This window comes from Somniosus microcephalus, chromosome 4 (genome assembly GCF_052327205.1).
Source record: "Somniosus microcephalus isolate GS21.2 chromosome 4, FLI_Smic_1.0, whole genome shotgun sequence".
Classification (NCBI taxonomy): Eukaryota; Metazoa; Chordata; class Chondrichthyes; order Squaliformes; family Somniosidae; genus Somniosus; species Somniosus microcephalus.
In genome coordinates, this window is record NC_140990.1 from 223,744,052 (window position 1) to 223,766,939 (window position 22,888).

Genomic DNA, 22,888 nt, shown 5'->3' on the forward strand with positions numbered 1-22,888 from the left:
CAGACAAGACAAGGTCCTGACTTAGGAACAAGAACAGAGTACAAGTACCTGGAAGGAGTCTTTGCACAGCCATTAGCAAGGCATCAATAGCAGCAAGCAAGAAAGGGATTCAAAGGGGCTACAGCACAGAAAAAGAACACAGTTTTAAAAGACAAAGTCATGCAGTCAACAGTTATGTGGGAAACATAAAAAGTTCTTTAATATTCTACACATCGAGATTCCGCTTATGAACTCAATAAAACAATTCTATATTAAAAAAAAACAGAACTTATGAATTTAAATACACAAGGCACTTTTATACATACCAGAAAAGGCAGCATAATCTCATATTTTCCAAAGTGGTTAAACCGAAAGCTGGGAGGTTTTACTTTGATAGTAACCAGGGTAGTTTATGAAAAGGTGCATATTTTTAGGTTTTCTATTTGTTGAACTTTTCATTAAAAGCATACACCAAAAAATTCAGGTACTTTTGGGTTTGTAACTATTGCATTGCAATGTCCATTTTCCTTCAATGAAGTTGCCGTGGGACATCTTTAGTTAAAGGTGCTATATAGGTGGAAGTAGTTGTTGTTGTTTTCTGCCTGTTTATAAGTGCTTTGGGAAGTGGGAGCTCTATTCAGCCCTTTCCTCCCCTCTAACAATGCTCTATCTCTTTTTTGACCACCCCATTCTCCTGTTAAATAAAAAATAAAATAGCTTAAGACAGGGAAATGAAAAGGAACATTAGGGGTGTTTAACAAAGCCCAATTCCTCTCAGTGTGTGTTTTATGTTATTGGATTTCTTAGGAAGCAGTGATTTTCAAATACCAGCACATTTTGGAGATGATGAACCCGGAGGAGTTTTACTTGAACAGTTGCAAGCATGAAAACATTGTAATATTTGTTTAACATTCCTCTCTACAAATGACAAACTACACCCTGTAGGGGGTTTTGCATTGTCAAATGCTCCCTTCAAGTTTTTCAATTACTTTTCCCCTCAAAAAAAAAGGTAAAAATTGAGAGGTGGATTGATGCTTGTTCTAGGTTTTCGTCCAACAAATTCAAGCCCCACCTGTGCAGTTTTGTTACAAAATGTCAGGGTGCCCAGTATTTGATCAACTAGACACAGCACCTGCAGGCTGAGAAAAGGTTATTCCCCCAAAATCTGTTTCTCGTAATGTGCAGGAGTTTTGCAGGGCATATTAGCAAACTGGTTTTGAACAACCTATTAAAAGCTAAAAAAAAAAATGTTATTTCATAAGTACCTTCACCACACGAACTGCAGCGGTTCAAGGCGGCGGCTCACCACCACCTTCTCAAGGGCAACTAGGGATGGGCAATAAATGCTGGCTTTGCCAGCGACGTCCAGATCCCATAAGCGAATAAACAAAAAAGCAAAGAGACTGCTTAGAGGCCACTGGTCAGTATAATGACGACAGTATCTTTTCCATTACTTTAAGTCTGGTTCACTGCAAATTCCGCACAAACTATTATTTTAATTCTGAAGAATTATTAGGATTCTACAAGTTATAATGAAACAGAAAACCACAAGGGGCAGTGTAATTTGTGTAAATTGCTGCTTAATTTAACAGTTTATTTTAGTATTACTAAAACAGTCTTATAGCTATGGACATCTGGGTGCACTGTACTTATTTAGCAGATACTCTGGGATCTCTGCACCTACAAAAGTAGAATCATACAGCACAGGAGGCGGCATTTTGCCCCATCGTGCCTGTGCTGGCTCTTTGGTAGCTGTCCAATTAGTCGCACTCCCCTGCTCTTTCCCCATAGCCCTATAATTCTTTTTCCCTTCAAGTATTTATGCAATTCTCTTTTGAAAGTTACTATTGAATCTGCTTCCACCACCCTTTCAGGCAGTGCATTCCAGATCACAACAACTCACTGCGTAAAAACATAGAAGATAGGAGCAGGAGTAGGCCATTCGGCCCCTCGAGCCTGCTCCGCCATTCAATGCGATCATGGCTGATCATCCAAATTCAGTATCCTGTCCCTGCTTTCTCCCCATACCCCTTGATCCCTTTAGCCTTAAGAAATATATCCAACTCCTTCTTGAATATATTTAATGAATTGGCCTCTACTGCCTTCTGTGGTGGAGAATTCCACAGGTTCACCACTCTCTGGGTGAAGAAATTCCTCCTCATTTCTGTCCTAAATAGCCTACCCCTTATCCTTAGACTGTGACCCCTGGTTCTGGACTCCCCGACCATCGGGAACATCCTTCCTGCATCTAGTCTGTCCAGTCCTGTCAGAATTTTATAAGTTTCAATGAGATCCCCTCTCATTCTTCTAAACTCCAGCGAGTACAAGCCCAAGCGACCCAATCTCTCCTCATACGTCATTCCTGCCATCCCAGGTATCAGCCTGGTGAATCTTCGCTGAACTCCTTCCATGGCAAGAACATCCTCCCTCAGATAAGGCAACCAGAACTGCACACAATACTCAAGATGTGGTCTCACCAAGGCCCTGTACAACTGCAGCAAGACATCCTTGTTCCTGTACTCAAACCCTCTCACTACGAATGTTCCTGTACTCAAACCCTCTCGCTACGAATGTTCCTGTACTCAAACCCTCTCGCTACGAAAACTTTTTCCTCATGTTGCATCTGGTCCTTTTGTCAATCACCTTAAATCTGTGCCCTCTTGTTACTGACCCTTCTGCCACTGGAAAGTTTCTTCTTATTTACTCTATCAAAACCCTTCATAATTTTGAATACCTCTATCAAATCCCCTCTTAACCTTCAGGAGAGCAACCCCAGCTTCTCCAGTCTCTCCACACAACTGAAGTATCTCATCCCTGGTACCATTCTAGTAAATCTCTTCTGCACCCTCTCCAAGGCCTTTACATCCTTCCTAAGGTGTGGTGCCCAGAATTGAACACAATACTCCAGCTGAGGCTTAACCAGTGTTTTATAAAGGTTTAGCATAACTTCCTTGTTTTTGTATTCTATTCCTCTTACTAAAGCCAAGGATCCCATATGCTTTTTTAACAGCCTTCTCAACTTATCCTGCCACCTTCAAAGATTTGTGTACTTACACCCCCAGGTCTCTCTGTTCCTGCACCCCCTTCAAAATTGTTCCATTTAGTTGATATTGCCTCTCCTCATTCTTCCTAACAAAACATATCACTTCACACTTCTGTGCATTAAAATTCATCTGCCACGTGTCTCCCCATTTCACCAGTCTGTCTATGTCCTTCTGAAGTCTGTTACTATCCTCCTCATTGTTTACTACATTTCCAAGTTTCATATCCTCTGCAAACTTTGAAATTATGCCCCATATACCCAAGTCCAGGTCATAAATATATATCAAAAAGAGCAATGGTCCTCATCCCAACCCCTATACATGCCACATATACCTCTAGTTCCTGCCACTCTAACTGATTGCTCCTTAGTTTTTTTTCTATTCGTCTTCTCTAACTTTGTTTCCCTCAAAACTGTAGAACTCCTTACCTCTCTGTCTTCCTGTTTTTTTTAGACCTTTAGAATCTATGTTTGGCTTCAAATAACTGCTACTTACTGATTTATCTCTTTCTCTCCGACCCCTTTTTAAGCTTGTTCCTGCACTTAGACTCCTCAGTCAAAAAAAAAACCGACTTTGGAAGAGACACTGAGCAAAGACAAGGGCCTAGAAATTCAGTTGGGCGCGCCAGCCGTTAGCGCCTTAGGAGGAGTAGATCTCGAGCGCCCGGGCGCAGCGCGATCTGCGCCTCGCTCCAACTTCAGTACACATTTAGCGCCGGCGCAAAGTCTTACTGGAGGTGGAGGTGGAGGTGGAAGTGGAGGAGGTGGAGGTGGAGGAGGAGTTGATGGAGAGAAACCGTCCCCAAAACCACAAATACACCAGTGTCGGCCTTTCAAAAAAACAAATCCACCCTCCCCCTTTAAGAGCTCACCGGAGCCAGAGTGTCTGCCGTCAATCAGCAGCTCGCCGCACCTGCCCTGTGCCCAGCTTCCGGTTTAGCGCCCCGGCCCGCCGGCTTAGCGCCTAAAGAGAGGCGTGCAGCGCCAGTTTTAGCGCTCGAGCAAACTCTTAAGGCGAAGCTAATGAATATCGGAGAAGTGGCCTTGATTTTGCGCCGGGCGCAAACTTTAGCGGCCGCCCTACTTTACCGCCCCAAAAGTGGCTACAATGAATTTTTAGGCCAAGATGCCTCTCTCCTCAGGCAAAGGGGGAGGGAATAAACAGTAAACATAAATTGAAGGAGGGCCGCGGGAATTCAACCTGTGCCATTCTCCTGAGTGGTCGAGATAAGGCCTGGGAGTAGATCAGAGGCCCGTGCTCTCAATCAGTATCTAGTATTTGGCACCGGGAGAATGGAAGAGGGCTTAAAAATCTAAATAAAAATTAAAATATTCATTTTTGCAATCAAAACCTCAATACAAATCTAAATATAGGCCCATGTTGCCTGGAACATTTTTGCCTAAACCCATACACTGATGTAGACCAACAGAAGGTCAAAATGTGTGTTCTATTTACTGAATTGATATGATCTTACAGACTGGAAACTTAGAAATCATTAGGTTTTCAAAAAGAAACTCAGCAATAGATCCAAATTTAATTCAGAACCTCATAATTGCATGTACTATACAATTCCCACCACATTTAGCAGCAGCCAATTACTGTAACTAAATTCCACAACGTGTAACATCTCATGCCAAGAACAGCTGCAGTCACTGGGCTGTAATAAAAATAAAAGCCGCCAATGCTGAGCCATAGACCAGAACGGTCCCGGGTTCAAACCGAGTTGGCTGATCTCAGCTGCTGCAGCACTGGGGTACAAGTGGTCTCTGAGTTCGGGGTAGGAAGGGATGTAATGGAGCTTCCAAATGCTGATTGCTATCCAGAGACTCCTGCAGAGAAGTGCATGTGTAGATGCTGGAGAAGAACAGGATTGTACTTGGATGTGCTGCCCCCGTCTATAGTCCAATAACCTACAGACACACAGGGCCAGATTTTCAGTGTGCCGTGAGGCGGGCTTTCAGGCATGCAGGGGGGCAAAAATCCCGAATTCGGGGGTCCCGACGCCATCCCGCCTCCACATAAGTTTCAAGGGAGGCGGGTACCCGCCCCGCACTGGGACCCGCCAACCCGAGGTGGGAAGGGATTCGTGCCAATTAACTGCCTGTTACCAGGTAGGTAACAGGCAGTTTTTAGCCTAATCCCAATTTTGAGGGGTGTCATATGGGATTCCCGACAGCTCCAAACCACGCCAGGTTCGAGCAGGCGGGCCGTCGGGTTGAAGGACTTGGAGGGGGTCGCGATATCAGTGTTCAGGTGAGTGATAGGTGCATGAGTGCAAAGATAAGTGTGTTTGGTGTGTCTAAAGTGTGTAAAGAAGTTTTACTTACCTGTACTTACCGTAACAGCCTTTCTTCCTCTAGGCGTCGGGAGTCCATCACTCGGCCGGAACTGAAAGCTGAACGGCTGCGACCTGTCAAAAGTGACAGCCTTCAGCTTTCAGTGCCGGTGACAGTTCTAACTGAGTCTGCGTAAAAGGACTCAGGTTAGAAGTCAGACTGTCAGTGTTTGACAGCTTCAAACAGCTGTGAAATACTGATATTTCATCTGTCAAAAACTCTTGACAGATGACATTTCAGTCTGTGACATCACCTGTTGCTGGGTAGCCCTTAATGGGCCTGCTGAGCCCGCTGGGCGGGCTCAACAAGGTCAATCAAGGGAAAATCGCATCGATTGGCCGGATGTCGATGGAGGCGGGACTAAAACCCGAAAGTTGTAGTCCCGCCTCTTTCCCGACAGCTTAATGAAAATCCAGCCCTCGCTGTCTAGTCAGACACATGATGAAGAAATGCATTTGGGCAATGTACTGGAAGGTTATCAGCACTTGTAGAACTGTATCCCAGCACCACATTCTTCAGCTTCAGGAGAGGGAGAGGAAAACAGACAGAGAATTAGAAAATAAATCCCCTGCAATCATAGTAGACTCAGTTCAATATGTCCAAACAATGCAGAGCAAACAAAACCAATGGAATTTTGAAATATATAAGCTAAACAATAGGATACAAGTCAGAAGAAGTTGTGATCAAACTCGATAGTGTTCTGATCAGACCAGATCTTGCTTACCGTATCCAGTTCTGGTCACTGAGACACAAAGGAAACACTCAAGCATTAGAGGCAGTGAGAGAAGAGCCGTGAGACTGATCCCTAAAGGTCTGTTATGAGGAAAGACTGGACAAACTAGAACTTTCCAGCCTCGAATGGAGGCGTCTTGACAGATGATCTTATAGAAAATACTAAACGGTATGGAAAAGGTAAATCCAGCAAACAATTTTAAATTAAATTGAGAGATTAGGACAAGGGCATGTGTGTTCAAACTAGTAAAAGGCAAACAGACATCAGAAAGTTCTTCTTCACACACAGAGTGATCAATATATGGAATGGTCGCCTGGATATAGTAATGGAGGCAAAAACCCCTGGAATCATTTACGAACCAATTGGATGCTGCAATAGAGGACTTTAGGGCTATCTAGATGGATGAATTAACATGGGTCAAATGGCTTTCCTCATCCATGATTATCTTGTGATCTCACGGAGGATGCAGAGGGAATAATACCAAAAGATTGCTAACAATACTAAATCAAGAACGATGAAAGCCTGAAGTTTGTGGGAGACATGTTAGGGTAGTAGGCAGATATGCAGCAAATGCAGATCTGCCTACTACCCCAACATGTCTCCCACAAACTTCAGCTTCCATACTAGTGCTTCCAATGTGTCTTCCTTTTTCCTCAACCGAGGATTCCCCTCTACCGTGGTTGACATGGCCCTTGACCGTGTCCATTTCATTTCCCGCACATCTGCTCTCACCCCTTCCCCTCCCTTCCAGAACCATGATAGGGTTCCCCTTGTCCTCACCTTTCACCCCACTAGCCTCCCCATTCAACGGATCATCCTCTGCCATTTCCACCACCTCCAGCATGATCCCACCACCAAACACATCTCTCCCTCCCTTCCCTTTTCAGCATTCCAAAGGGACTGCTCCCTCCGCAACACCCTTGTCCACTCCTCCATCACCCCCAACACTCCGGTCCACTCCTCCATCACCCCCTCCCCTTCCCACGGCACCTTCCCATGTAAGCGCAGGAGATGCAACACGTGCCCTTTTACCACCTCCCTTCCCACTGTCCAGGGCCAAGTGAAACAGATTTACTTATACTTATCAATTCAGTATAACTGTTATCGCTGCTCACAATGCAGTCCCCTCTACATTAAGGAGACCAAACGCAGATTGGGTGACCAGTTTGCGAACACCTCTGTTCAGTCCATAAGCATGACCCCAAGCTTCCGGTCGCCTGTCACTAATTCTCTGCTCCACTCCCACTCTGACCTCGGCCTCTTATACTGTTCCAACGAAGCTCAACATAAGCTCTAGGAACCTCATCTTTCTATTAGACACTTTACAGCCTTCTGGACTCAACATCGAGTTCAACAATTTCAGACCATAACCTCTGCCCCTATTTTTTCACATGGCACCTGTTGATGTTTCTGCCATTCGCATTTACACCTCTTCTAGACTCATCTTTTGTTTCTTTACTTGTCCCATTACCATCTCCTTTTGCTTTGTACTATCATACCTCTCGTCATTTAATCAGTCCTGTCTTCTACCGTATCACAGACCTTCCCCTTTTGTTCTTACTTCCCGTCCTCCCTTTCCCTATTGAATCATTGAATCATAGAATGATTACAACGTGGAAGGTGGCCATTTGGCCCATTGAGCCCGTGCCGACTTTCAGCTAGTCCCACTCCCCTGCCCTTTCCCTGTAGCCCTGCAATTATTTTTCCTTCAGATACTTATTCAACTCCCTTTTGAAAGATAAAATTGAGTCTGCCTCCATCACCCTTTAAGGCAGTGCATTCCAGATCTTAACCATTCGCTGTGTAAACATGATTTTTCTTACGTCACCTTTGGTTCTTTTGCCAATCACCTTAAATCTGTGTCCTCTGGTTCTTGACCCTTCCGCCAATGGGAACAGTTTCTCTCTATCTACCCTGTCCAGACCCCTCATGATTTTGAGCACCTCTATCAAATCTCCTCTCAATCTTCTCTGCTCCAAGGAGAACAACCCCAACTTCTCCAGTCTATCAACATAACTGAAGTCCCTCATTTCTTGAATCATTCTCGTAAATCTTTTCTGCACTCTCTCTAAGGCTTTGACATCCTTCCTAAAGTGTGGTGCCCAGAATTGGACACAGTACTCCAGCTGGGGCCGAACCAGTGTTTTATACAGGTTCATCATAATTTCCACACTTTTGTACTCGATACATGAAGCCCAGGATCCTGTAAGCTTTTTTAACTGCTTTCTCAACATGCCCTGCCACCTTCAATGATTTATGCACACATACCCCCAGGTCGCTCTGTTTGTGCACCCCCTTCAGGATTGTACCATTTAGTTTATATGTCCTCTCCTCATTCTTTCTACCAAAATGCATCACTTCACACTTTTCTGTGTTAAATTTCATCTGCCACGTGTCTGCCCATTTCACTAGCCTGTCTATATCTTCCTGAAGTCTATCACGCTCCTCCTCACTGTTCACTATACTTCCAAGTTTTGTGTCATCTGCAAATTTTGAAATTGTGCCCTGTACACCCATATATATATCAAGAAAAGCAGTGGTCCAAGAACTGACCCCTGGGGAACATCGCTGTATACCTTCCTCCAGTCCGAAAAACAACCATTCACCACTACTCTCTGTTTCCTGTCACTTAGCCAATTTCGTATCTATGCTGCCACTGTCCCTTTTATTCCATGGGCTTCAACTTTGCTGGCAAGCCTATTATGTGGCACTTTGTCAAACGCCTTTTGGAAATCCATGTACACTGCGTCAACCGCATTACTCTCATCAACTCTCTGTTAACTCATCAAAAAACTCAATCAAGTTGGTTAAACACGATTTGCCTTTAATAAATCCGTGCTGGCTTTCCTTAATTAATCCACCCCTATCCAAGTGACTGTTGATTTCGGCCCAGATTACATCCCCGATTACTGTTTCTAAAAGCTTCCCCACTACCGAGGTTAAACTGACTGACCTGTAGTTGTTGGGTTTACCTTTACACCCATTTTTGAACAATGCTGTAACATTTGCAATTTTTCAGTCCTCTGGCACCACCCCCGTATCTATGGAGGATTGGAATATTATGGCCAGTACCTACGCGATTTCCGCCCTCAATTCCCTCAGCATCCAAGGATGAATCCCATCCGCTCCTGGTGATTTATCCACTTTAAGTACAGCCAGCCTTTCTAATACCTCCTCTTTATCAATTTTTATCCTATCAAATGTCTCTACTACCTCCTCCTTCACTATGTCTATGACAGCATCCTCTTCCTTGGTGAAGACAGATGCAAAGTACACATTTAGTACCTCAGCTATACCCTCTGTCTCCATGCACTGGTCTCCTTTTTGGTCCCTAATCGGCCCCACCCCTCCTCTTACTACCCATTTACGATTTATATGCCTATAGAAGACTTTTGGATTACCTTTTATGTTGGCTGCCATTCTATTCTCATATCCTCGCTTTGCCCCTCTTATTTTCTTTTTCACTTCTCCTCTAACCTTTCTATATATAGCCTGATTCTCAGATGTATTTCCAACCTGACATCTGTCATACGCACTCTTTTTCTGCTTCATCATATTCTCTCTCTCTTTCATCATCCAGGGAGCTCTGAGTTTCGTCCCATTGTTCCACTGCAGTTTTGCCTGTCAATCTTTGATACCAGTTTAACCGGGCCAGATCCGTTCTCATCCCACTGAAATTGGCCTTCCCCCAGTTAAACATTTTTACTCTAGATTGCTCCCTGTTCTTTCCATAGCTAATCTAAACCTCATGATATTATGACCACTGTTCCCTAAATGTTCACCTACTGACACTTGCTCCACTTGACCTACCGACACTTGCTCCACTTGACCTACCTCATTCCCCAGAGCTAGATCCAGCAATGCCTCCCCCCTCGCCAAGCCGGAAACATGATCAAGAAAGTTATCCTGAACACAATTCAGAAATTCTTCCTCTTCTCTGCCCTTAACACTATTATGATCCCAGTCTATATTAGGATAGGTGAAATCCCCCATTATTACAACGCTATAGTTCTTGCACCTCTCTGTAATTTCTCTGCAAATTTGCTCTTCCATATCTTTACCACTATTTGGTGGTCTATAGAATACACCTAGTAGTGTAATGGCACCTCTATTATTTCTTAACTCTAGCCATATAGACTCTGTCCTTGACCCCTCCAGGACATCCTCCCTCACCAGCACTGTAACATTCTCCTTAACCAATACTGCCACACCAGCTCCTATCTTTCCTTCCCTATCTTTCCTGAACATCTATAACCAGGAATATTTAAAACCCTTTTTTGAGCCAGGTCTCAGTTACTGTCACAACATCATATTCCCATGTGGCTATTTGTACCTGCAGCTCACTTACTTTCTTTACTACGCTTTGTGCGTTCATATACATACACTGTAAACTTACCTTCGACCATCCTGTATTCTCTCTTTGTTGGACCCCACCAAATACCTTACTATTTCTTACTTTAGTGCTCTCTGCCTCTCCCAATCCTTTAAGCACTTTATTTCCCCTTTCGAATGTTACATCCTGGTGCACCCTGCCCTGCACTTGATTAAAACCTGTTACATCTCTAACTTTTTCCCATTCTGACAAAAGGTCATCGACCTGAAACGTTAACTCTGTTTCTCTCTCCACAGATGCTGCCTGACCTGCATAGTATTTCCAGCATTTTCTGTTTTTATTAATACAGAAAATGCAGCTCAACATAGATAAGAGGTGAAGTAGTACATTTTGAAAACAGAGAATGGAACTATACCCTGCAACACTCTCAATGGGGAGAGGAACAGAGAGATCTTGGATGTAAATGCACACTTCCTAGGGTACTTAAGGAAGTGGCCCTAGAAATAGTAGATGCATTGCTGGTCATCTTTCAAAATTCTATAGACTCTGGAACAGTTCCCATGGATTGGAGGGTAGCTAATGTAACCCCACTATTCAAAAAAGGTGGTAGAGAGAAAATGGGGAATTACAGACCGGTAAGCCTGACATCGGTAGTGGGGAAAATGCTTGAGTCCATTATAAAAGATGTAACAGCAGAGCACTTGGAAAACAGTGACAGGATCGGACAAAGTCAACATGGATTTACAAAAGGTAAATCGTGTTTGACTAATCTACTGGAATTTTTTGAGGATGTAACTGGTAGAATAGATAAGGGAGAACCAGTGGATGTGGTGTATTTGGATTTTCAGAAGGCTTTTGATAAGGTCCCGCATAAGAGATTAGCGTGTAAAGTTAAGGCACATGGGATTGGGGGCAAGGTACTGATTTGGATAGAGAACTGGTTGGCAGACAGGAAGCAAAGAGTTGGAATAAACAGGTCTTTTTCCGAGTGGAAGGCAGTGACTAGTGAGGTACCGCAGGGCCCCAGCTATTCACAATATATATGAATGATCCAGATGAGGGAACTAGATGTAATATCTCCAAGTTTGCAGACGACACAAAGCTGGGTGGGCGTGTGTGCTGTGAGGAGGATGCCGAGAAACTCCAATATGATTTGGATAGGTTGGGTGATTATACTGCATCTGCCATGCATCTGCCCAATGTGGATAAATGCGAGGTTATCCACTTTGATGGCAAAAACAGGAAGGCAGGTTATTATCTGAACGGCAATAGGTTGGGAGAAGGGGAAGTGCAACGAGACCTGGGTGTCCTTGTGCACCAGTCGCTGAAGGTAAGCATGCAGGTGCAGCAGGCGGTTAAGAAGGAAAATGGTATGTTGGCCTTTGTAGTGAGCGGGTTCGAGTACAGGAACAAGGATGTCTTGCTGCAGTTGTACAGGGCTTTGGTGAGACCACACCTTGAGTATTGTGTGCAGTTTTGGTCGCCTTATCTGAGGAAGGATGTACTTGCCATGGAGGGAGTGCAGCGAAGATTCACCAGACTGATACCTGGGATGGCAGGAATGACGTATGAGGAGAGATTGGGTCGATTAGGGTTATACTCGCTGGAGTTTAGAAAAATGAGAGGGGATCTCATTGAAACTTATAAAATTCTAACAGGACTAGACAGGCTAGATGCAGGGTGAGTCCAGAACCAGGGGTCACAGTCTAAGGATAAGGGATAAGCCATTTAGGACAGAGATGAGTAGGAATTTCTTCACCCAGAGAGTGGTGAACCTGTGGAATTCTCTACCACAGAAGGCAGTTGAGGCCAATTCATTAAATATATTCAAGAAGGAGTTAGATATATTTCTTAAGGCTAAAGGGATCAAGGGATATGGGGAGAAGGCAGGGACAGGGTAATGAGTTTGGATGATCAGCCATGATCTCATTGAATGGCAGAGCAGGCTCGAGGGGCCGAATGGCCTACTCCTGCTCCTATCTTCTATGTTTCTATGTAAATGTATAAAAGCAAGATTGGTGCAAAAAGCCATAAAAAGGGCAAATTGGATTCTGAGTTTTATATATCCCAGCACTGAATACAAAGAAATGGTCAGATATCTGTACTGGATATTGATTAGGCTGCAGTTGGAGTACTGCTTGCAGCTCTGGGCATTCCATTGTCGAAAGAATATTAGAACCGTGGAAAAGGTGTGAAGTAGATTTACAAGAGTGCAACAATGTAGTTATGACGAGAGGCTTGAAAACCCAGGACTGTGTCCACTGGAGCAGAAAAGGGGGAAAGGATCTCATAGAAATATTGGCATTTTTGAAAAGATTTAAGAGGATGAAGAGAGAAAATTATTTCCAGTGATCGAAGAGTTGGTAACAAGGACCATAATATCAGGTTAGTAACAAGCATAAAAGAGAGGATATAAGATTTTTTTCATGTAAAAGATTGATAGAACGTGGAATGCATTAGCACAAGTGGCCATTAAGGCCAAGTTAATCACAACATTTAAGAGGGAATTGAACATTTTAAAAATAAAAATATTAATGGGTACAAGGAAAGAGCAGGGAAGGGACATTAGAATAGATAGGTCCAATATGGGCCAAACACCACCACAGGCACTGTGCCAAATAGCTTCCATGTGTGCTTCACTTACATTTTCCTCTCTCCTTCACTTCTATGTCCTCTCTGCCTTCACATCAGTTTCTCTTTGCCTTCTTCCCTTCTATTTCCTTCCCTTCTGCTTCCCTCCAAACTTTCCATTCCATTTCTCTCTCTTTCTCCCCTTCCATTTATTTTTCCTCCCTTCTCCTTTTCCATTTCTCCCTCCTCCCCTTGTTTCTTTGGTTCTATTTCTCTCCGAATTTTCTTTCCTTCCCTTCTGTTTACCTCTCCTCCTTTAATTTCTCTCTCTCCCTTTCTCTTCAAAACAGAAGACAGTGCCAATATTCCTGTTGCTTTAGATGTGGAGGTTCCCTCATTCACATGTGAAAAGCTTGTATATTACAGATTTGTCAGTAATAATGGTGCAGATAAAATCTTTATGGAGAACTTTTTCTTTATTATTGGGATTGCTTTGCTCCTGGAACACAATAATTTGTAAACCTCTAAAACCCTGATGAGCAGTTTGATTATAGATATTCAATGAAAATGAGCACCTCACCAACACCACTGGTGTTAGGTGACAAAGCAAGCATTTAATCCTTGGTCAATGCACAGGGTGGAAAGAGAGAGAGAGAGAGAAAAACCTGAAACCCACAGTGACTCCAGTCTGACAAAACACACACTTAATTCTGTAATATAATCAACCAAAATGCAGGGCATTGCTCTGGGCAAAGAGAGGGAAACACACATCTTACAATGACATTATTCAGAAAAATCAGAACTGCTGTGTAAAAGTGGGAGTGGCAGTGATATGACAGGGTGATCAACAGTGTACAGTACAAAGGCTGGGGACGTTGGTGGGAACATGCAAATAGATGCTCTAAGCCAAAAGAAAGATGTCAGTTAATAAAATGAACAGATTCCACACAGCATTGTTAATATACTCCCAGCAAACATGACATAAGCAATAGCTGCTCAACTATTGAAGATCCCTTTGTTTAATCACAGATTTCCATATCCCTCCCACCAATCTGAGACAATCATTCAGAACCTTCACAGAAAGTTAAAGCGAATCAAACCATTGTCTGATATAGACACAGGTGCATATTCAGGAGAAAAAGAAATTCAAGTTGGTTCAGAGATTCTGGTATTCCTCACAGAGTCACCAACTTTCTCTCTTCTGATCAACTTAATTTCAAAAATGTAATATGTTCATTGGAAAGGTTTAGAATACAAGACGGTGAACATTACAAATAAGCTGAAATAGAGGAGGAGCAGAGTCAACACAGCCCATTGTGTAATTAATAGGATGTGTATTGTTAAGCAGCATTTAACAAATAGTCCGAGAGAGTGAGCATCCATAGGCTATTCAGTTATTGGTGATGTCACAACTACACTCAATCCTCCCCTCATCAAACATCCACACACATGCACTCTCTAGTCACTGAATTGCAATCAGGAACTGAAAGCCTGGCCGATTTTCTTCCCTACCTAGCACAGAGGTACTGAGACCAATCCTAGCACACCAAGTACTGCCTCAGCCAAGATCAGCTAACTCAGCACAGGTCACCTGAGACCACCTTCTTCCAATACTGATGAAACAAATGTCAGCGGCATGGCAAAAGTGGGTCATTACCTCTTTGATGTACTCCTCCTGTTCTTCCTTCAGAGTGAGCTCTAGGAAAATCTGCTGCAATTTCTCATTGCAGTAGTTAATGATGAACTGCTCAAAGCTATTGTTCTGTAACAAGAGAAGGGAAATAAAAATCATGTTGATTTGATCTTTGCCTGTGCATCAGCACTTATTCCACTGCAAAACTCAACAATCAGCTCATAGCATAGATTGAACACACACATAAGCAGCACGTGTCCTGGAAAGTACTTGCCACGACATTTCATTAAAGCGGTAGAGCCTAACAAATAAAGCAAACTGCAAATGCCATGAAGCAGATTTATACACAAAGGGTAGCTCAAAAGAGCTTTTGATCTCCAAGCTTCATTGTAGCAGTTTACAGGACTTAAATTATTATTAATTAAGTAAATTAATGCCACATGCGGCAAAGCTGCCACTGCAAACAGGTCATACTTACAGAGTTCTGTTGCGAAAAAAAAGAAAATTAAAAAAGCATCAGAGATTGTGCAAAACGTCCAAATCAATAAACTTAAAATAATAATGCACCTTCGGAAACCAAATCATAAACATATTTCTCCTCATAGCAGCTACGTGCAGAGCATACCATTTCCCCAGCTTTTACGTAAGGAACTAGGCCACCTCATGGGGAGATGGTGAGGTAGAGGGAGGTTTCTAATTGCTTAATACAGCCTTCATTGTTACCATAATGACAGGATTGGTGTATCATCCATAGCAATGACACGTGGAAGGAGCTGTCTAGCACAATACTGATCAATAACATTAGCAATGACCAGTTGTCATTGCTAATGTGGTAATCCTCCATTTTCCCCAAAAAGATTAACTTATTAGGTTTAGTTTACAACACAGGAATTAAAGCGTCCTTTTCACTTCCTTGCATGCCAATCATCCGTGTTTGACACGGAGAGTCAGCATTTTGGGGGCACTGCCTGCAGAAAATAATTCTCATTCGACAGCCTGTCTCTCACATCACTTGTCCCTGTTGCCTCAATGCTCCTCTTAAGATGGAAAATATAACTGTGATGAAATATGTCATTCATCAGACTCTGTATTTAACTACATATATTGTATTGCCTGCTCCTGTGTTTTACCTTGTATTGTATCGGCTCCGCCCATACCTGGCCCTACTTAAGACAAGCCCAGGCTTGTCTTGCAGCAGAACAGCAGAATGCTAGGTGAAGACACAGGCATCTTTCTTTGCTAATAAAAGCCTAGTTTTATCCAGTTAACTTTGAGCCTTGAAGTTATTGAGGCGCATCAATAACAATAGAAGTACTCATCTCAAAAGAGGAAGCTCCAACTGCATCTCCCAAAGCAAGGTTATTTCTCCACAACCCCCCCCCCCCATTTTGTATATTCGGATGTATGGGTGCTGACGGAAGGACAGGGAACCTCTTGGTAGGCCTGAACTTCTTGCAACCATCCACTGCTTGTACTCTTCTGAACACATCACCTCAGAGGATCCTCACTGGCAAACCCATTGGTGCTAGTAAAGGAAGCTGGAGGCAAAAAATAATTAATAACAACTGGCACGAAGGTTCATACAAGCCTAAAGTGTCAGCTGAAAAAAAGTACACAAAAAAATTTACAAGGAGTTCCCAGAAAAGTCCTAAATACACTTACCTGAGTCAATGTGGGCCTCCTGTCTTAAGTCCTGTCCTAAAGCCCAATTCCAGCCAGGATTCCTGTGGACTTGTGTCCAGCACAGCCACAGACACTGCTCTTTCCCTCCCCTTTTGAATAGGTGAATGAAACTTGCACCTGCTTTGGACAGTAGCTACTAACGTCCACCCAGGCCTGATCGCACAATAGAATGAAGCCAGGATTAAGCAGGAATCCAGTAGAACTCATTTCCCACTGGATTTCATCATCTGGTATGCCTAGTCTGGTCTGCGTCCAAAAATGGAGTGCACCAGGCACTATAATCAGCCGCAATGTGTCAATAGACTAGGAGAAGGTTGGAAATGGACAGCACCTTTGCAAAGGGAAAAAGGGTTCCTTGGCTGATAGATCATTTATTTCCCCCCAAAACTAACAGGCTTGTTGAAAATGCACTTTATTTGTTTTCTTTTAAAATTAAAAGTCTATCAATTGTGAAGTATAAAAATGCACTATTTTTAAATGTAAATAAAATCTTAATTTCCAGAGGAGCATGCCCTATACACTGCCTTAGAAAATACCTTCTTGTATTTCTATTCAGATTTTCATGTACTTATGGGGGTTAAATTGTTTGTGTTTAGTGCTCCTGCTGCAAAGTTTTGCAAGGCAGGAACATATATTGGGAATTTGGGAGTGCATCTGATTCACAGGCCCGTGATTTCCCATCCATTAAAACCAATGCATGGAAAACGATGGACCTGTGAATTGGGCGCATGCCCAAATTCACAATATACACTCTTGGTACATGGAGTGCTGCGCCAGGGGCTCTGAAGAACAAAGTTTACCCCATGGTTTTATTTCTTCCAACATGAGGGAAGGAATGTTTCGTAAACCTGCAGAAGTAATGCCTCAATGCACTCTTGGTGGAATTACTTGTTTTCGTATGCCATAACCTTACATTCAGTGTCATTTCTGAGTTGTCAGCTTTTTGCTGTTGTTGGTCAGCTTTTGCTAGGTTGGCTTGGCAACATCGGAATGGATCTGCCTATCTCACAAATTTTCACAACCGTTCTTTGTCTTAATAGATTAAACCGTGCTTGATCTGTCGGGTGTACTTTACAAAATAGTAGGTCACTGAGAAACAGTTGGAAGCTATTGCTGCGACCGCTCTTCCACACATTAGCCTAGTGGCCATTTGACCACTACTTCATGATTCATCTTCTCCCCCTATTCTTTTGAAATTTGATGTGTGTGCTGAACTACAGGCATTGGTCCTTTGCCCGGGTTTCTCCAAAACAAATTGCCCTATTTTGACTGGGCTGCTGTGTGTATTGCTTTTCCTCTGCTATTCACCCGCCTGGTATTAACATCCAAAAATTAAGATTGTGTCAACTGACACAGCTTTGGTTTTATTGGCATAGCCATGTTTTTTTTTAATTGCCAGTTGAAAGTTTTAATTAGTGGCTCCACTAATCCCCCAGCCTCACTGCTCTCTTATCCCACCCCCCACCCCCGCCTCTCACCACCACCATATCTAGGCTCCTCTTCAGATGGACAAACGTGACAATGGAAGCACTCATCCTCTCACTAGTGATTCACAGCTGAACAGATCAATCCGAATAAAGAGCATCCTTTTTGACTGGCAAGGCATGTCATCAATTAACAATAGCCCAGCGGCAACATTCACCCAATAAACAGAATCGTTCACCTTGTCCTATTTAGGGAATCCTCTCCAGCCAAACATCTGAGTTTGCACTCAACGTTCCTCTGACACGGGATTACTGCTCGTCCCCTCCCCACCGACATATTTCAGCCTTTGCAACTCGGTTCCAAACTCATTTCACCTCATTACCTCTCTTATAGGAACAGGAGCAGACCATTCAGCCACTCGAGCCTACTCTGCCATTCAATGAGATAATAGCTGATCTGTATCTTAACTCCATCCACCCGCTTTGGTTCCATAACCCTTAATACACTTGCCTAGCAAAAATACATCAATCTCAGTTTTAAAATTTTCAATTGACCCCCAGCGTCAACAGCTTTTTGGGGGCAGGGAGTGTTCCAGATTTTCACTGCTGGCAAAAGCCTCCTAAAAAAACAATATTATTCAATCATGTTTTTAATCGTTTTTCCTTCTTTTTCAAATTCCTTTACTTCATGCTGGCCATCCATCTCTCTTCCTTGTAAATCACTCAGATATCTTACTACATGTGTATGAATCTAAGTTGTTGAATGTTTCTGTAGAATAGGTTCGCCAACGCCATGTCACTGGCATTTAAATATAATTTTGTTCTACTTCTCAAATAGACGCAGCTCAAATTTGATTATAATGTGTCATATACCACACCTTTTAAAGTGTAATTAAACCAAAAATGTAATGGTAATTAACATATCAGAACTTACAGATTGAGAAAGCTATAAGGAACCCTCAACAGCAATAGTTGAAAATACTAAGGTGATAATTCCTGCATTAATAGTGGATCAGAATGTCAACATTCATTGTGAACCAAAAGCAAAGAACAGCAGCATCTGAAAAAGAAGGCTTAATGTTTCAGTTGTAGTCCTTCACCAAAATCCAAAGTATTAACCTTTCCATTTTTCTGTGTGTCAGCTGTGGCTCAGTGGGTAGCACACTCGCCTCTGGTTGTGGGTTCTTAGTCCCACTCCAGGGACTTGAGCACATAAAGCTAGGCTGATGCTCCAGTGCAGTGCTGAGGGAGTGCTGCACTGTCGGAGGTGCTGTCTTTCAGATGAGACGTTAAACCGAGGCCCCGTCTGTCCTCTCAGGTGGACGTAAAAAATCCCATGGCACTATTTCGAAGAAGAGCAGGGGAGTTACCCCTGGTGTCCTGGCCAATATTTATCCCTCAATCAACGTAACAAAAACAGACTATCTGGTCATTATCACATTGCTGTTTGTGGGAGCTTGCTGTGCGCAAATTGGCTGCTGCGTTTCCCACATTACAACAGTGACTACACTCCAATAAAGTACTTAATTGGCTATAAAGCGCTTTGAGGCGTCCGGTGGTCGTGAAAGGCGCTATATAAATGCAAGTCTGTCTTTCTTTTCAATTTTTCTTTCAGGTACTCTTTGGCCTACTGAGGATTTCGACAATTTCCTGTTTTTATTCCAGATTTCCACTATGTTTTAAAATCTCAGTGTAAGTATTACTAATTATTAACCACAAGTGGTACCAAAGGGATCGAAACCTGCTTGCAAAAAACAACTCAGCGTTATCAGCAGGAAACCCAGAATGTGCTTGATTGCTGAATATGATATTACATCCTAAGTAGCAGGTTGACCTACTACTGAAGTTCTAGCTGTACATGGTTCTGTGCACATCAAAGGCCTCTAAGTTCCTAAAATGTCTGCAGGGAAAAGTGCCCTGTTTTTGTATGAGATATTCTCATAAATACTTTTCCAACGACATTGTTCACAACTTAAAGACAAATCAGGGCCCAAGTCTTCAAAGCTTGGGATATGATTTAATGTGGCAGCTGTTTTAAGCTATTTAAATTTACTGCAATTGCCAAGGACAGAGTTGCAAGATGATCTACCTTTCAGAGAAATGGAATATGTACTTTACACTCCACTTCATTGTACAAGCATTTTACATAGCTCAACACTAACTCCAATGATTAATGATTCAATATTAAATTGAAGAGCTAGATACACAGTCTGTTATGTGATTCTGTTGTAAAATGTTTTGCAATTTCATCGTTCAAAGGTGAACACCTATAATTTGGGCTGTTAATAGTGCAATCTGGATTTTTAAAAGTTTCCACTGATGCAAAGTTAGCAACTAAACCTGTTCAGTTAACAGGAGAGCATTCAGTGTTAAGATAGAATAGATTTTAAAATATTTTGAGATTTTTCTAGTCCCGTTCCTCCAAAAAAACTTTTAAAATTCACATAGGGCTACCTAGTCCCTATTTCTCAAGCTACATTTATATTCCGTGGCAGCCACATTAGGGCTTCTGAATCACAGGTTTTTTGCAGCTGGCTGCAGCTGAAAGTAAACTTGCCAAGATTCATTCAGGTCACTTCCCAGCTGCCAGCCTCAGTTTATTGCAACAACTTTACTTCCAGCAACCAACTGTATTAAGATCCACATGTCAGGAGCCAGTGCCACTCGCACAGGCAATTGATAGCAAAATACTGCAGGTGCTGGAAATCCGAAGTAACAACAGAAAATGCTGGAAAAACTCAGCAGGCTTTGAAAAAGGGTTTCGACCCGAAACGTCAGCTCTAATTTCTCTCCACGGATGTTGCCTGGCCTGCTGAGTTTTTCCAGCATTTTCTGTTGTTATAATTGATTTGCTGATGTTTGTCAATAATGTTCGGAAGTTAATGCAACAATTTGTAAGGGATGGATTGGCAAGTCCATTAATTTCCTAGTCAGCTGCACCCCCTTCCACTCCCCAAGTTTCCTAGTCCTCCTTCCCATATTGATTTTTGGACTCTGAGGGAGTGGTGCAGAGACCTACAATTTCTGACTACCATTCTTGCCTTTTTAATGCCCTGCTTGCTGGACTTCTTTGGAGGCCCAGAGATTGACATCTGCAGGAACCACAAAAGTTGGCACTATCGGAGATATAGGATTCGTTCCCTTTATAGGTTGATTGGTGGTGGAGTAACTCACTATCAACACACCATCAATTTAAAAGCACATACTAATCCTTGTCTCTGATTTACATGTTAGCTTGGTTTATTTGGTAGCCCGCCTGCCTGAGCTTGAAAGTTTTGAGCGCTGGACTTGAGCACAGAATCTAGGCCAACACTTCAGCGCAGTCCTGTATTATTGGAGGGGTCCATCTTTTGCACTACAGCAATCTGTATTGTGATTTACAGGATTGTTGCACCTTAAGATTTTCTTTTGCACTATTTTTTTCTTGTTGAAGTTTTGAAATGCTTAAGAAAATTTTGACTGTGATAAACAGAAGCAATCTGTGAGTAGGGTGACTGCTGACATTCTCCAGGGTCAACAGTGCTCCAGCTCATTTGTGCTGCCACAGACTCTCTGCCTCCACTTCGCCCTACACATATTCCATTCACTCAATACACAACAGCCAGGCCACACACAATCAGCCAAATGTGTTGATATTCTCCACATCATTTCTGAAGCTTATTAACTCAAAACTTGATGGCAAGTTTTTCTCAATTGGTAAAATGGAGCCAAATCTTTGTTGTTCATCTCAACAAAGATTAAATTATAACTCTGCAAATCTACTCTTGCACATTATGTGATTCCATTAAACTAGTCAAACGACAACTAAATTAATTCTTAAAAATAATGGGACATTACATACCAAAAATATTAAGCAAAGGCTACATGTTAAAAAAAGACTACGTTAAAAAAAGACTACATGTTAAAAAAAGACTACATGTTAAAAAAAATCAGCTCTACATATTAAACTTCATAATCCTAAACTGCTGTGGCTGGAAGATACTATGTCGGTATCACAAGGTGAAGATCTTGGCTGTAGGGTATAGGTCACAAAAAGTGCCACCTAAAATGTGCATTCCAAGGCAGCAGTAGCATTTCCATATCAAAACCTGCGATAACTTCAGTTAATTTAAAGGGGTAGAATAACTTGCTAAATTGCCCAATAGAAAATCACTGACTACCCACAGGCATGGCTATAGCAACACCACTTTAGCCACATGCACTCATTTTAGTAGAGAACACCTTACACACAATACAGGTAAATGTATTTCACATATGCATATTTATTTCACATCTACCACCATTCAGTAACCAAGGAAATAAAGCACTCAACAATCAAAAAACTCTCGTACTCTGCTTTTCATCTTACCATGATACCAACACACAGAAAGGTTGAAGTACACATACATACAGCCTGTAAATATAAATATTGAGATCACATGCCCAACGACAGTGTCTATTGCTCATTTTTAACTTACTAATAGAAATGCACTTTGTTCACATCTGGATTCCCAATTTGTCACATGTGGCTAGTGGCTAACTTTTTGGACAGCACTGTAATATTGCTCTGTGCATTGATTAGTGACTTTCAGTCACCTCTCATTACTGTACCTTGTTTTATATTATATTATAAAACTGTCGGTTAGGAGTAGCCTGGATGCAGGCATGTTAAGTCCACCCCCCCAAGCCCTACCACCTCCCGCCGGGCCTCCAGTAACACCCCTGTTACAATGAGGAAAACTGCCTCCCACAAGCAATAAGTCAAATCTGCAATTGCAAAGACTGGGTTATTAACATTGCAATATGGTTCAATCAATTTTGACGTAATACAAGATATTTCCACATAGGAACAGGAGTAGGCCATTCAGCCCCTTAAGCCTGTTCTGCCATTCAATTAGATCAGTGGTTCTCAAACGTTATTGGTTGAAGGACCCTTTTTAAATCTATTAATAATCACGGACCCCCATCTAAATTATACTATACCAGCTGAAGTGCCCGGCGGTGCCGAGGGTCTTTTGAGGGCATGTTGTTGTTGGAAGAGAGAGCGCGACTGGGGGGAAGAGAGAGAGCGACTGGGGGGAAGAGAGAGAGCGACTGGGGGGAAGAGAGAGAGCGACTGGGGGGAAGAGAGAGAGCGACTGGGGGGAAGAGAGAGAGCGACTGGGGGGAAGAGAGA

General features: G+C 42.6%; 1 protein-coding gene across 6 annotated transcripts in view; it reads right to left on the bottom strand.

Annotated features, from left to right (window-relative positions):
* The window catches only part of myo1b (myosin IB), a 397,467-nt gene that overhangs the window by 53,754 nt on the left and 320,825 nt on the right, over positions 1-22,888 (bottom strand). For all 6 annotated transcript variants that reach the window (XM_085985844.1, XM_085985845.1, XM_085985847.1 and 3 more), the window contains one exon: positions 14,651-14,755. In XM_085985844.1, coding sequence (XP_085841970.1) covers positions 14,651-14,755 — 105 coding nt within the window. The remainder of the gene's footprint in view (positions 1-14,650; positions 14,756-22,888) is intronic.